Source organism: Canis lupus, chromosome 5, assembly GCF_003254725.2.
Source record: "Canis lupus dingo isolate Sandy chromosome 5, ASM325472v2, whole genome shotgun sequence".
Lineage (NCBI taxonomy): Eukaryota > Metazoa > Chordata > Mammalia > Carnivora > Canidae > Canis > Canis lupus.
The window spans coordinates 44,299,102-44,315,117 of NC_064247.1; the positions used below are offsets into that span (position 1 = coordinate 44,299,102).

General features: G+C 41.0%; 1 protein-coding gene and 1 long non-coding RNA gene across 2 annotated transcripts in view; one reads left to right on the top strand and one right to left on the bottom strand.

Annotated features, from left to right (window-relative positions):
- PDE4B (phosphodiesterase 4B) overlaps nt 1-16,016 on the bottom strand; it is a 542,770-nt gene that overhangs the window by 117,913 nt on the left and 408,841 nt on the right. The window contains 1 exon segment of the mRNA XM_049110336.1: nt 4,136-4,330. Within this exon segment, the coding sequence (XP_048966293.1) occupies nt 4,136-4,330 (195 nt within the window).
- Nucleotides 8,809-10,029, top strand: LOC112647184 (uncharacterized). Its single transcript, XR_003128168.3, has 2 exons — nt 8,809-9,229; nt 9,416-10,029. It is a non-coding gene; the product is annotated as an uncharacterized LOC112647184 (long non-coding RNA).

Consider the following 16,016-nt stretch of genomic DNA (forward strand, 5'->3'; position numbering starts at 1 on the left):
TTTAAAATGCTCTTTGCCTACATTAGGCTTTGCAAATCGGGGTGACCAAATGAAGGAAATGCGGATCTTCCTTCCCTGTGGATTTGTGGACTGTCAAAACTCCATCCTGTTCAGGGTAGTTCCTGCCACAGTTTTGAACAACGTAACTGGTCTCACCAGTTTCCAGTACTTGATGTTCCCATTGGGAAATCTGTACCTCGGTGTACATAGGCATTACGTTAGAGATGACTATAACAGAGGAACAAAAGAGAAATCAGCAGAGTATTGCCACATCTAGGAAAGCATCTGAAATTTCCTCATGGGACCCAGTGATGATCTTGTTTTCTTTAATAAAAAGCCTTATTTCAATCTTTCTTTGGTTGCTAAAAGTTAAAGCCACTTTTAATTTTCCATTCCCATTTTTAATCTTAATATTTTCTCACTCACTCTCCCTGCTTATGTTTCCCTTTACTCTTCTGAAAGTGTTCAGATGAGAAATGTGGAAAAGCTAGTGTTGTCCCTACTACTGGGCTTTTTATTTATTTATTTATTTATTTTTATGATAGTCACAGAGAGAGAGAGAGAGAGAGAGGCAGAGACATAGGCAGAGGGAGAAGCAGGCTCCATGCACTGGGAGCCTGACGTGGGATTCGATCCTGCGTCCCCAGGATCACGCCCTGGGCCAAAGGCAGGCACTAAACCGCTGTGCCACCCAGGGATCCCTACTACTGGGTTTTAAGAAATATTTTATTTAAATTCAATTTGCCAACATATAGTATAACATCCAGTGCTCATCTCATCATGTGCCCTCCTTAATACCCATCTCCCATTTACCCCATCTCCCCACCCCCCTCCCTTTCAACAATCTTTTGTTTCCCAGAGTTAGGAGTCTCTCATGGTTTGTCTTCTTCTTTAATTTTTTACCATTCAGTTTCCATCCTTTCACTATTTCTTATATTCCGTATATAAATGAAACCATATGATAATTATCTTTCTCCGATTGACTTACTTCACTCAGCATAATACCCTCCAGTTCCATCCATGTTAAAGTAAATGGTAGCTATTCATCCTTTCTGATGGCTGAGTAATTTTCCATTGTATATATAGACCACATCTTTATCCCTCATCTGTTGAAGAACATCATGGCTCCTTTCACAGTTTGGCTATTGTGGACATTGCTGCTATGAACATCGGGGTGCAGGTGTCCCATCATTTCACTACATCTGTCATTGGGGTAAATACCTGGTAACCTCTAGGGTTTTTTTTTTTTTTTAAAGATTTATTTATTTATTTTTATTTATGATAGACACTGAGAGAGAGAGAAAGAGGCAGAGACACAGGAGGAGGGAGAAGCAGGCTCCATGCCGGGAGCCTGACGTGGGACTCGAACCCAGGGACTCCAGGATCGCGCCCCCGGCCAAAGGCAGGCACCAAACCGCTGAGCCACCCAGGGATCCCACCTCTAGGGTTTAATACAGAGTTATTATGCAAGTTTTCCACCTTCTACATAAATCCATGATGGTACCATGCTGAATACGAGGAGCTTCTGAGCTGGGAGCATCCCATAACCCCCACCCAATGACCTTTCCATCAAGACTCTAGACCTATCCTTCTTTTCCTTGGCTCCCATGGGAAGAAGACAGGAAAAGCATGGAGAGGATTGTGGGTTGCTCTTCTTCTATTCATTTCAATTCACTCTGAAGAGTAATAATCAGGTGAAATATCTTTGAGAGCATTACTTCAGTTTAGCTCAAGCTACTGATGTGAAACTGGATTTTCCAACACAGTCCTGATAAAAGGAAATACCAGAAAAATCTGGATATCATTCAAGCTCCTCTTCTTTTTGTATTGAGAAATAGAAATTCCTAAACCGACAAATATGTAAAAGTTTACCTCTAACGTTGAAACATTTGCAAAGTAAAAAAATACGCCATTTTTATTCAAAGATTTTAATAGATTCTATTATCAATATCTTTGAAAGGGTGATCTTATATTGCCCACTGTGTTTTCTCAGGAAAGGCTATTCTTTATTATGAAAGTGTGTCCTTTCTACATTTGTTCTTTTAATTTTAAAAAGTCCTTTTCTCGAAAAACAAAAACAAAACAGTGAGAATGATACTAGATAACTTACACATACAATTATAACTTGCCTAAATTTACAGTAGGTTCTAAGTTAGGGGGAAAATTTTGCTGGTTGACAAAATTGAAGAGGGTAAACCATGAATATTAGAGACACCACATGCAGAGTCACTTAGAATTAGGTCTCTTTTTTTACAGCTGTAGACTGAGTTGGACTGTAATCTTTAAGGTCTCCTTGAGTTCAAATTTTCATAACCTTTGGTTCTTAAAAAATTATCAGAATTTAATCTGAAGTTTGGTCAGAACCTTCTGGGAAGCCTCAGAATGACCCTGAGATTCATCACGCTATTTGGCAAGAGTGTGGGGTACTGTGAGCTGCCTTCCAAAGCTAATCTTTTACCTGTCAGACACTATGTGAATGGAACTATAATTACTTTCAGCTCACCCGGTTTCCTCTGCTTTCTACCTACGATGTCTAGAGAGGTGTTTCTCTTGGTAAAAGAGGAAATTCCAGGTATACTCAGCCAAGCCCCCATGCAAACCTTGGTCAGAAACATTCTTGGCTCGGCATGATCTGCAGCAAAGGGATTACCTCTCCTCCTGCCTCAGGCACCTTGACTCTGCACTCATCTGTCTTCTATCTGGTGGTAGAGATTCTACTCTGCAGTTTAAAGAATATAGGCAAATAGAATAAAAAAATTTGAATGTGGTCTTAGCTACATTGTGGGATACAGCATGGCATACAGTCATAGAGTCACGGAATGAGGGCAGTTTTCTCCAGTCTCTCAAAGGCTTGCTTTCATTATCTATACAGTGAAGATAATAGTGGTACCTACCTGACAGGACTGTCATGAAGATTAAAAAAAATAAGCCATATTGGTACCACTGGCCTTGAGATAAGCACTCATTAAATATTTCCTTCCACTCCGTAGTAGAGTTATGTGGGTGTTCTTTTTATCTTTCTTATTAACTGTAACCTCCCTGAGAGCATGCAACCTTTCTGAGAATATCTGTTTTTAACCTATCTGTGATTTTTCCACTGTTTTGTTAATCTTTTATTCCCAGAGCCTAACATACTGCATGGCACATTGGAGAGATTTGGGACGTATCTGCAAAATGAATGAATAAATGAATTTTGGCCTACCCAACAATTGAGACATTTTAGGCCAAGGGTGCTTCTATTGGAATTTGTTGGCAGAAATGTCCTAAGAATCCTTTCTTACTGGTAGCTTTAAAATGTCCCCTGCCCCTTTCATAAGAAGGTGACCCTTTTTTGCTTCTTTTCCAACAGCAGAAGAGAGCCCAGTGAAAATTTCCAGGCCAGAGATTTTAGGGAGCTACCAATATCTTTATAACATATGATGTTAAAAACAATTGTACATGTGCCCAGAAACCTCTTAAGGCATGAATTCCAGCATCCAGCTTTATTTAGTTTCAGAAATTTAATAAACGAGTAATACAACCTTGTCATTGTTCTTTAAGAATTAGAGATCTACAATTAATAGTAGCAAAACAAAAACATCAACTGTGTTTAATAGGGTGGTGGAGTGTTGTGTCTCACCAAGGAACCCAGCAGCAAGTGGGCATTGGGTTAAGGTTCCAGAAAAGGGATGCAGACGGCTAGATGATGGCTATTAAATGTCACCAAAGACCACTGAGAAAGGAGGCATGTCCCCAATTGCTGTTTTTCTTTTTCACCATAGCCTCATGCAAACTGCATATACTGTGGAAAATTCAAGTATTATTTGCAAAAAGTGTCAAGGTTCTCAACCCATAAATGATTCAACAGTTCAGGAAATGAAGCCGAATGACAGTTTTTTTTTTTTTTAAAGTATCAATAACAGAGGAAAACTGTACACTGTGCCTGAGATTTTGAATACCTTTGGAGACCTCAGCTACATATTTCTCATGCTAGTGAGTACTAATGTCTTAAAGATCATCATTGTCACCTCTGCCCATGTTCATTTTTCTCCTCTCTCCTTCCCACGGTTAAAGAGGGAACAGTTGTTGTTGCTGCTGTGACAGGTTAAAGATGAGATAAGTGTGAGACTGGAAGCCACACAGGGCTCATACTTACTGCTCGCTTGGAAGTGAAGAGTTTCTTGACATTGCCTTTGGTGACAGGTCATAGTCGCTGTCTGATCTGTAGAGAAAGGACTCTCTACGCTGGCTGTGCCCAGGAAAGGTGGCATGGAGCACCAACCCAGAGGAAGAGCTGGCCTGGGGGTCCAGCGGGCTCCGACCTGGAGAAGGGCCATTTTCCACATCAAAGCTTAAGAGAAAGCAAAAAATTCTGGTCACATAATCATGGAGGAGGACATTCGATGTACATTCATAGAGAACCAAAGTGTGCCAGGCATTTTGCATAAAACGTCTGCACTTTATGCAAAATTTTAATCTTCTAAACAGTTTTGAGTTGCAATCACTATTACTCTCATTTTGTATGAAGGAAACAGTCCCGCAGAAGTCCAGTCATTAGTAAATAGTGGAGGCAGGACTTGAACCCTGGAGCAAAGCCCCATGACCTTTCAGCGGCAAGAACATTTGACAAATTCAGAATAAGAGCCAACCATAAAATAATTTGGTGATAATAAGCAACTCCAGAGACTGCATCTAACACAGCTCTAGGTGTCAGACACTAAACTATCACTTAAATGAGTCTTCAGAGCTGGGAGACTTCTTCCTGCCATAAATAAACATCACGGTCTCATTAAAGATACAATATGCATATTTCGCAATGTTTCAGGAACAGAGTGCTATCCTGAAAACATTCACTGGCTGATTAGATGGGAGGCCCAGTCTGAGACTTAATATTCATATGCAAGTTTAATCGCAGAAAATGGTTTAATTAATCTGGTGATGCCAAATTACCCTCCAGGGCTGCAGAACTTTATCTTAGGGTTCTAGCCACTGGCTCCAGCATAGGAGAGACTTTAGGATTTCTAGTTAGTCTGCTCACCCTAGGAAGGTACCCTCAAGCCCAGATTAGTCGAACAAGGTTTGATCTATGAACACTGATGAGAGCAGTGGAGATTTAGTCTCTTGTCCTCTCTCCCTATCCTGGTAGCTTGTTAGGCACTGTGTCCTTCCCCTGCTCTCCATCATCCTCTATGCATTTGCCCGTGTGCACTACCTCCCTTTGCTTTAAACTGCCAGTAACCCTCTTGCCTACCATTTCTCTAGACCACTCACTGGTCTCCAGCTAAAGCTCTGCAGAAAGGTACTGAAGAAAGTATGAACAAGGGAATGTTCTCTCTTCTAAGCTAGGACCACAATAGTGGGCTTCCTTCATACTCATCCAGCTGCCATCACTTATTTCTACACTCATGGTCATTTCTTTCACTAGTTCTTACAACTTGCTCTCTTGGGGTGAATTTTGCTTACATTTCTTTAGTTTACAAATTGCTTTCTAATCTGTTATTCCACCTACCTTAAAACAACCTGATGAAGTATACAGTATGTCCACACTCTACATTTGAGGAAAATGAAGGCTTAGAGAGATTTTAAATACTTGCTCAAGGGTACCTTGAGGTACCTTGTAGGGTGAGTACTGAAAGACGCAAGTCCTCCAATTCATTTCTCTACAATCCCAGCCTTCTCTAATCACAGCCTATCAGCATGACTTGCCGGCTAGTTGAGGGCAATTTTTCTTTTGAATTCAAACAAAATTTGCGTTCGGTATGTAGAGAGTCAGTAAGATTACGTGCAGCCTTGACTGTTATCTTGAATGAAGACAGAAGCAGCAAATTACCCTGAAGCTGTAGGTTTCTTTGAAACAGGAAATAAGAAATAACACAATGCAGGGTTATCATGCTTCCCCAGAGACTATTCTGAGAAGCTGCTTTTAGCCAACCTACAAACACCAGGTGTCTGATAAGAAGCAGCGGGTGAGAATCTCTGGTTAAAAGGACAAGAAAGAGCCTTAACAATCCAATATGTATTTGGACTTTCTAGGCACCAGTGCATGGATTTTCACAGCAGGCTAATGGTCTGGGATGGGGCTGCCTTTCAAAGACTACAAGCAAGCAGGCAGGTGGGCAATCACTCACATATACCGGCTTGTTTCTTTGCCTGCCTAGAGGTAGAGCTATGTTGTAAGCCAACTACATTGCAGAGAGTGAAAATATAATGAAAGCTGACTTGCAAACTTTCCTTGGGTGAGATCTATACCAGTTGTTGAGCAAAATAAAGAGCTCCTTTGTGGATAAGGACTCCTTTGTGTCACCCAGACCCTGTAGAACTGGTAGGTCCTGACACTGGTTCTGAACTCTTCTTCAGGACAAAGAGGGTAGTTCTCAAAAGGTGAACATGACACTACATATAGCTTAAGAGTGGGCACGGGCTTTGAAGTTTCATGTGTACTCCTGTTATTCTTTTAGGATGTATCTGTTCAGCCTTGATGGATATTAAAACACTGAAATACTTTGGTAACAGTTGGCAGCCAGTCGCTGCCCCAGGCCCTCCAGAATTTGCCAGTCTCCCCGGTGACCCAGTAACTACAGGGTTGGTGTCTGGAACAGCAGGGGTCTCTAGCTTCAGCACTATCACCTGTGTCCATTTAATTGGTCAGTGCCCATGTGGTGGCAGTCATTAAACATTATGAATGCGTGTGCCTGTGCTAAAATATTAGACACCCATCAAGTGGGTATGCCTACTAAAGTCTTAGAACTTATTCCACCAGGGAGGGTTTCCACCAGGCCTCATTCTGCCCTATTTTCTGCTTGAGGCATTCCTAGGGGGCGAAACTTTAAGTTCACCAGGCATTACCCTTAACACGGATGTCAAAGGCTTTCTGCCCCAGGGTTAATATATAAGAAGTTTGGTCCTGACAGGTAAGCAGGGACTAGACCCAGACACCAAATCTCTTTCCATGCTGTTCTCGTTTGTTTTTGTTTGGTTTGGTTTGGTTTCCTTACCCTTTACCGTGCCTAAATTCTAAACTCATAGTGGAGCTTGCTGGAATTCAGAAGAATCCAGGGAAGAATTCTGGTGCAAAGAAGCAGTCTTGGTGAAACAAAGGGCCTTTCATATCCCCTGGGGCACTGTTTCAAAGCAACCAACACAGATGTACAACTCAGAAACAAACATGAATCACCAACCAGACACCAGCCCCAGTCACAGCAACATTCACGGGCAGACATCACAATACATCCCGCAGACCCTGGGTGGGAGGAGGGCTGTGGGCTAGGGGAAGACCGGGGACAGACCTAACGAGCAAAATGAATAGACCACACAAACTGAAACACAATTAGGGAGAAAAGGGAATCTGAAATATCAGAAACAGACACACAAATGGGGATAATTTATTTAGGAGGAATTACGTAGGGTAATTTTTTGCGCCTGCCTTCAGGACACACATTTCACCTTTAGACTTCTTTGTAATAAAAAAAAAAATCATTATAACAGTCATCAGTATAACAGTTTTATATATCATCTAAAGCACAGACAACAGAGAAAAAATACCACTTTTATTAGCAATTTAGTATGTTTCCCTCTGAATAAGTTTTCCTGGAGGCTCGTATCATGATTTTTTGTACCAGTATTTTCATGTACTGCAGTTTCTGGAATTATCATTTTCCATGCCCTGGCACTTAATGGTTCACCCAGAAGCTGTATCATAATTTCTTAAGCACTTTCCTTACTGTTGGCATCGCATTTACGGTCTTAAATAATATCATAGTTGATATCTTTGAGCTTATAGCTACTGTAATATTTAGATGAGGTCACTCATAACTTTCAGATAGATTAAGGCGGGATGTCACTCATGAGTTTCTGAATATTTCACTGTACTTCCCTGGAAGGGCTCGTGCACATCCAGCACACGGAGGGAAACAGTAATGCTTTTTTTCTAGGTTCAGAGAAAGTCCCAGAACTGCTCTCTCCCGTCCTGGATTCTGCATGCTGCCCCCCCACCCCCCCCACCCCATGATGCTGCCTCCTGCTCCCTGCCTTGGTCCATCACCCTGGGCTGAATCAATTGCTCGTTGTTGTCGAAGACAGAATATTTTAACGACTCTCTCCTGCTTTGTAGCTAGGATTCTCGGCCTCTCTGAGGCAGTGGTGGTAGCGGGTAATCTGTGGGTAAGAAGTGGTGCTCCCCGAAATGGCAATGCCTTTCTCACCACTGTCTCTGCTCCTTTACTGAAGCACTTGATCACGGCCCTTTGTACCTCTCCACTCTTTGTTCTCTATTTTGCTGATTTCCCACTAGATTCCTGTTTCCCAGAGAGAAGGGACCTGATATTACTACTCACTTCTGTATCCTGGGCATCTGGGCCAGAGCCTTCTAAATGACAGATCCTCAAAAAATGGCAGCTGTGCCACTTAAAGAATCCTGCGATTTACTGCGAAATGCTTCTCCTCTACCCTCTTCCTGACTCCTTACTCTCATCTCAGTTCCCACCGAAATGGGTTTCTGCCCTCTCTTACAGATGAGTCCATAGAGAGGTGGCAGTGACTTATGTGAGAAGCCTTAGAAGGCGACGATCTAAGAATAAAAGTAAAATCAAAGAAAACAGAACAAATGGAAAGAAACTAAGACACACTGCTGTGTCTTCCCTGAACAAAACAATCTTGTGCAGAAAAATCACTGCCGTGGATATCTGAGATGGTGCCATCGTTCCACAAGCCCCATAATGGGAAAAGCCCTCCTAGGCCAGTCTCAGTTTGCCATCTTCTTATCTCCTTTTTCATGAAAGGCACAGCCTTCTCAGCCCCATTGCTTTCTCCGCTGGCAGTTCCCATTCCCTAAGATCTTGCAAAGCCAGGCCCCAACCGGTGCAAAGAGGGAGCCAGCAGATGGCAGAAGACAGCTGAGGCTTCCACCCTCGGCACCTCCCCGCCTCCCCTCGGAGGTGGGGCTGCTCGCAGGCTCCAGGGAGAAAAGTGACTGAGGCCTTATTCATAAGCCCAGGAGGAAAGATCAGGGATAAAGAACAGAACCACAAGGTATACATGAAACCTTTTATTAAACTAAGAGAAGCTCTGCTTCCGAGAATTCAAGCTAAGCCAGGTGATTGCCAATTGTTCCCAGGGCAGTTGTTTCCTGACCCCCAATTGCACGTGCATACCCCAATTTCAGTAACAAAAACTCACAAAACAACCTCCGAGGAGGAATTCCTTTCTGAAGCAGAGGAGACTTCTTTTCCAACTTGGCCTGGCGCTTCTGGAGGTGAGTCTCTGGCTTATGTTGATAAATGGCCCCATGGTAAAGATGGTGAGCTCTCCAAAAGAGGCTTAGATCCACAGGGCATGGCTCATGGCCATTTGGGGGAAAGTGCCCTATCGTCTCCGTTTTGTTTTTCTTTCTTAAAAATGTATTCATTGAGTATCTCATATATCACTAAATTTTATACAGCTCAGGAAGGATAATTCTCTTCCTCCCATCTCAAAGAGGAGAAAACAGAGCCTGCAACCACGACGTCTTCTTGATTCCAGAACCTACCACACTGGGTTGTATTCCTCTGTTTATTCATCTTTTTCACTCCACTGGTCTGTGATCTTGAAGCCAGGACTAAGCCTAATCCATTCTGTATTCCTGGGGCCTAGAGCTAAATCTCACACCAGAAGGCACAGATAACTAGCGTTTGTTAAATGAATGTGAGGAGCTCACAGTTTATATTTCTCATCTAACAAAAAGCTTTTTCTATTTGGATTAAAACCTCTGGCAGGTGAAGACTTCTGAGAAGTCCCTCGGTGGAATCCATAGGTTCCTCTTCCCCCATTCTTTCTCACCTCCCTGCAGTATCCCAGGAACTCCATCCCGGGGAGTTTTGGCTTTTGAAAACTTTTGTGTCTCTGTTCGTGTATAGAAAGTGTGTGCGTGGATGGTGGTGGTATATCTGTGAGAAAATGCCATGTTTCATTAAAGTTCTGTTGGAAAATATTTCCCTCAATTGTACTCAGAAACTAACAGCTTCAAATGCTTGCTTATAGTCTTGATAAAAATAAACATACTTTTGTTGGCCATGACCTCAGTGTGCTGTCTGGTCCCTGGGGATGGGGAGGCTGCACAGGGACATGCATTTTTACCCACAATGAGTGACCCACCCTTATATAATTAATGGTGGCAGGCTGCTGCCAGGCCTCATTTTTAATGAGGGGCTTAATGGTGCAAAATCACAGGCAGCGTGATGTAGAGCTCATGTCCTCGCTGCAGGTAGGCCGAACTCCTCTGGCCATAGTTACAGCAGAGAATCCAGTTCCAGTCTGTAACTTCCCTCCCATCTGAATTCTAGAAGCGGCTTCCCACTGTTTTCTTTTCTTCCTAGGGGCTTTGAAAATTAAACTCATGGCAATAATCTAAAATTGCTTTGCCCACAGAGAGGTTTAACCAGAGATAGCAGAGTAATGCTGAAGAGCTCTGGGATTCTGGAGATCTGGCTTCCAGTTCCTGCTCTGTGAGGAAATAACTGGAACGAAACAGAGACTCCACATTCCCTGACCCTCACACCTCAGTCTTTCACTCCTGAAATGAATGAAGAAAAGAATGAACAGAAGATCTCTGAGGCACCTCTGAGATTAGACATCTCATAGACATTTTGGAGATGGAAGAAAGTTTGGTTCTCAAGAGTGGCTTCATGTGATTTTATACTGTTAATGATCATTCATTCAACTCATTCATTAGGTGCCCACTATAAAACAAGGCACTGTTCTAGGCTTGAGAATACCACACTGTGCAGGACAGATGAGATCCTCGTGGGGAGGAATGGACAAGAAATAAATCAAATAAGGTAATATCAGATAGTGATAACTGCCTTGAAGAAAATAAAACATAACATTGTGGGAGAAACAGGTGTGGAGAAGAGTGTTTCTTTAGTTTGGGCGTCAGCAGGCCCACCCTATAAACCACAAAGGTGGTCTCCTGCTCTACACCAGCACATACTCCTCTCCCCACCACCCCTCATCATTCCCAGATGGTGGCACTTGAGTTGAGATTTTTTTTTTTTTTTTTTTGAGATTTGATAGAGGTAGTGGGAAAGTCTGCCCTTGGATTCTTCCCAATCTCCATTTCTATTCCCTTTTTTACCAAACAATTTGGTCAGATGATATTGTGTTTGAATTTGGTGCCATTTACTTTTTAAATTTTTTAAAAAAATATTTTACTTATTTATTTGACAGAGAGAGAGAGAGAGAGAGCACAAGCAGGGGGAGCAGAAGAGGGAGAGGGAGAAGCAGGCTCTCCGCTGAGCAGGGAACCTGATGAGGGACTTGAGATCATGACCTGAGCTGAAGGCAGATGCTTAACCCACTGAGCCACCTAGGTGCCCCAACTTGGTGCCATTTATTAAGCCAGAGATTTAATTTTCCTCATCCCTGTTCCCTTTCTGAGCTGAGTTAGTTGTTCCATTGTCTCATATAGCCATACCTGTATTGACATCTGTGTATCTCTACCACAGCACTTGTCCAGCATAATTGTTATTATTCTAGTCTGTTCGTCAAGAGCACAGAACGTCTTTTTCATATTTTTTACCCCATTGCTAATAGTCATGTTTGTCAGAGTATGGGTACTTAATAAATGTCTGATGGATATACCAATGAAGGAATTAATGACTTGGGACCAAGAAACTTTTATCAGCTCCCCTTGATACACTCATCATAGCACAGATGAACTTCTCCAAAAAGAAGAAACATTAGTGGTGTTGTGGGCACCCCTCTTCTCTAACTGACCTCTAAAAGCTAGCTCCATAAAGAAGAACCCGGGGCCTGCTATTAAATATCACCCTCAGAGAGGGCTGGAATACCTTCCATAGGGTACTGAGCTCAAGGAGAAGGCAGTGGTCCTACTTGGCAGCAGTCATCCTCATCCCTTGGTATTGGTGGTATCCGAAATAGAAGTGCCAAGAATATTCCTTAATGTTTCTTTGGTAGAAAGCTTTAATTTTTCTGAGGAATTTATGTTGCAACTTCTTTCTTTTACTTGTTGTTTAGATCCCTTCTTGGGTTGTAAACATTTCACGAAAGAAATGCATCAACAAAGATGTAATACCAATACTTCATTTTTCTAATGAGATTATAAGACAAGGGTCATTTCTTTTAAAAGCTTTCCTTTTGAAATGCTCAGGAGATTATTTTAATGTGATCCTTTAATCACTTCACATTGTGTTGTTCCTGTGCGATAGGATTTGATGTACAAGGAAAGCAGAACCAAATATAAACATTCCTACCTCATAATTATAAGAACATTATTTCTAACAAGTTTACAGAGTGCTCTGTCAATCTATTTCCAGGTAAAAAATGATTTTCAGAAATATGAATGTTATAAAGTAAGTATACTTTTCTTTACGTGTTCTAATTATGGCTAAAATTTCACATATCTACTCTCAGACTTTGATTCACTTAAAAGTACTAAGGTTTAGAAAGACTCTTAACTAAAAGTCACTTTCCATAGAACAGTGATTCCCAGGAAAGGTAGGGGTCCCTCTAGATGAGAATAGTTTTGTGTGGGAATGTATTTCATATGTGGACTTTATAAAGCATGGGGGAGGGAGGGGAACCAAAATTGAGAAGTTACTACTCTGTGTTGCTGCTCTACATTGCACTTTGGGTATACAAATTTTTTACTAGCTCCATATTTTCCAATCTACATTTTCCATCTTTTCTAAAAGATTGTCATAGAAGATATTCAAATGATGTCTTAACAGGATATAAATACTCCCATTTATATGTTTGTAGCCCTGCCAAAAAGAAAATCTATTAATCAAATAAAATATTTATTTAAAAGTATCATGTCAGTTTCCAGGAGCTCAAAGGCAAGTGAAATTCCCTTCAAGAGAAATGATCTGGGAAAACCAGTTCTTGTTCAACCAGTGATGGCTTCCAGGAATTGTTGCTTTCTTTAATAAGTTCTCAGATACCATTTAGAAATCAGTTCTAGAATTCTGCTTGATGTATAGCTAAAATACTGTAGACAGACGGTCACTTAGCTTGTTGGTATATTCTCCAGTGATGGGGGGCACATTAATCCCATGAGATAGCAAATTTCACTTTTGGATTGATTTCATTGTTTATGACTTAGGCCGCACACTTGAATTAATTTTAATCTTTAGCCCAAACCTCCCCCACCTTCATCCACTTATTCAACCAGCCACCGTCACTGTGGTAAATGGACCTGCCATCTATTCAGTTGAATCATCCATGATTTACCTCCTTCCTCAAAGTATCCTCCTCCTTTTTCAGTTGGACAAGATGTTTTATTCATCCTACATCAAAACTATACACTTTAGGGATGCCTGGGTGGCTCAGCGGTTGTCTGCCTTCCACTTAGGGAGTGATCCTGGAGTGCCAGGATCCAGTTCCACATGAGGCTCCCTGCAGAGAGCCTGTTTCTCCCTCTGCCTATGTCTCTGCCTCTGTCTCTGTGTCTCTCATGAATAAATAAATAAAATCTCAAAAACAAAACCTTATACATTTTTTTTGCTGCCACTACAGTTTCAGTGCATTAAAATCTCACTTGAACTATAATAGCCACCCTATGAATCTCTCTGCTTTCCACTCTACTCCCAGCTTCCAAAATCTTCCCCATATAACAATAAAAGCAATCTCTTAACATAAAAATCAAATCATGTCATTGCATTCAGAATAAAATCCCACCTCTTTACCATGGATTACAAATCCCTGTATAATCCAGTTCCTGACACTACCCCTCCAACCTCATTTCATACCACACTCCCCTCTGTTCAATGTGATTCAGCCTCAGGGGCTTCCTTTCTGTTCCAGGAACATGCCAAATACTTTCCAACCTTAGCTAGTTTTGCGTGTGTTTGTTTTGTTCACTAGTATATTTTATTTGCTTTGGACACTCACAGAAAGTACTGAATAAATATTTGTTAAATTAATAAATACATGCTGGCCTCTCTGCTTGTTCTCTCCTCCACTCTAGGCATGGCTGCCTTCTTCTCATTCTTTAAGCCTTGGATTAATTTAGCTACTGGGAAAAAAAAAAAAAAAAAAAGAATTCTTTCCCTAACCCATTATTTGTAGAGGGTCCCTTATCTTCATAGCACCTATATAAACTTTTTGCTATACCTATTTGTATGTTCATTATTTTTTACTTGTCTTCCTCACTCATAAAACTCTAAGCTCCATGAAGGTCATCTGTTTTATTTACCAATGTATTAGCCAGTGCCTGGCCCTGGGCCTGGGACATACTGCTAGTCCTGAACTAATCTGTTCAACAGATTAATGAATAAATAACTGAGTGTGTAAGGGTATTAAACACTAACAATCAGCTCAGTAATTCATAGCAGACTCATCTTATTGCTATTTAAAAATGTATATTTCTTTATTAGGAGAAGAGCTCATTTATTGACTTCCTGTCCTTGGGGCAGTTCCCATACTAATCCTAAGGAAGCTCAAATTTAAGATATCAATTGAGGTAAAAACTTGCTACAGCATGTTTTGTGATTATTACTCTGGGCCTATTTCAGAAAATGAGACTAGTTTTCAGACTAAGTTTCACAAGTCATTGACCTTTTAGACAGAGCTGCAAGGATGTAGTGAGGTCTACGAGGAGGCAGCATCCATCCACAGTTCTAGGTGTGTGAAATGTCATTACTTAATATTTCCAGAAATTCATATTTTTAAAAATAATTTATATTCTCTTGAGATTGAAAAGGCTACACACATCTTTTTGGTGGAGGTAGGGGGCTGGGAGGAGCGGCAGACTAGTTTACTGTAAACTCAAATAATAATCATAAAATCGGAAATCATTGCCTCAGCCTCCGGTCTACTGAGCACTTAATAGTGTTTATATCAGTTAACATCTGGCCTCCAAATGTTATCAGTCTTAAACACTGCACCTGCAGACAACCTGGCATTTGAGTCTTAAATGTATTCTTTTGGGAAGGAAGGAGGGGTGAGAGAAGGGGGATAAGAGAAAGTACAGGTGGAAAAATGAGATCCTAGAATCTTTTCTCCTTGACTCAGGCAGTAAAGCGAAGAAACATTACACATTTTTTCCTCCCAGATACTGAGCATTTATAATGTGCCCTGCCATGTACTCAGTGTTTGTTATATATTAACTCATTTCATTGCTATAGTCACTCTGTGTGGCAGTTGTTCATTTGACTCTATGGATGTGAACACTGAAGTTCAAAGGGTTTAAATAGCTCAGCTATTAAGTGGTGGATCTTTGATTCAAATCCGGAAACCCACTTTGATTGCATCCATTAACAGATCAATGAATTCACCCCCATCAGGGGCACCTGAGTGGCTCAGTTGGTTACGTGTCCGCCTTCAGCTCAGGTCATGATCTCAGAGTCCTGGGATCAAGCCCTGCATTGGGCTCCCTGCTCAACAACAAGTTTGCTTCTCCCTCTGCCTCTGTGGCCTTTCGTGCTCTATCTCTCTCAAATAAATAAATAAAATCTTAAAAAAAAAATTCACCCACATCAGTAAACATCTGCTCAGTCTTTCCTTTTGTGACCATAGATAAGTTTTCATGATTGTATCTGAAGCCAAACCTTCTGTTCTGAACCCTGCCCTTTCTCCTCTACTCAGAGATTGTGCTACTGTATCATCATTTTCCATTTTGCACATCAGCAAACAATCAAACTGTAAAAATTTATATCTAAAACAAACTAATCCACAAACAAAAAATAACAACCAAAAAGATTTCTATCAGACATATGAAAAGTTGAAAGAATTCCTCACCAGCAGACCTATAGTCTAAGAAATGTTAAAGGAAATCCTTCAGGCAGAAGGAAAATGATACCAGATAGAAATCAGTATCTACACAAAGGAATTGGTTTTTTTTTTTTTTTGCTTCTTTTAAAAATCTACTCAAAATACAATTGACTGAAAAGAATAAGAAATGAGAACCATGTATTGTGAGGTTTATAATGTACATAGAAGCAAATCAAATGTTAATAAGAGCACAACAGCAAAGAAGGGAGAAATGGAAGCATATTGTGGGAAGGTTCTTACACTATATTTGAAGATATATGATATTGCTTGAA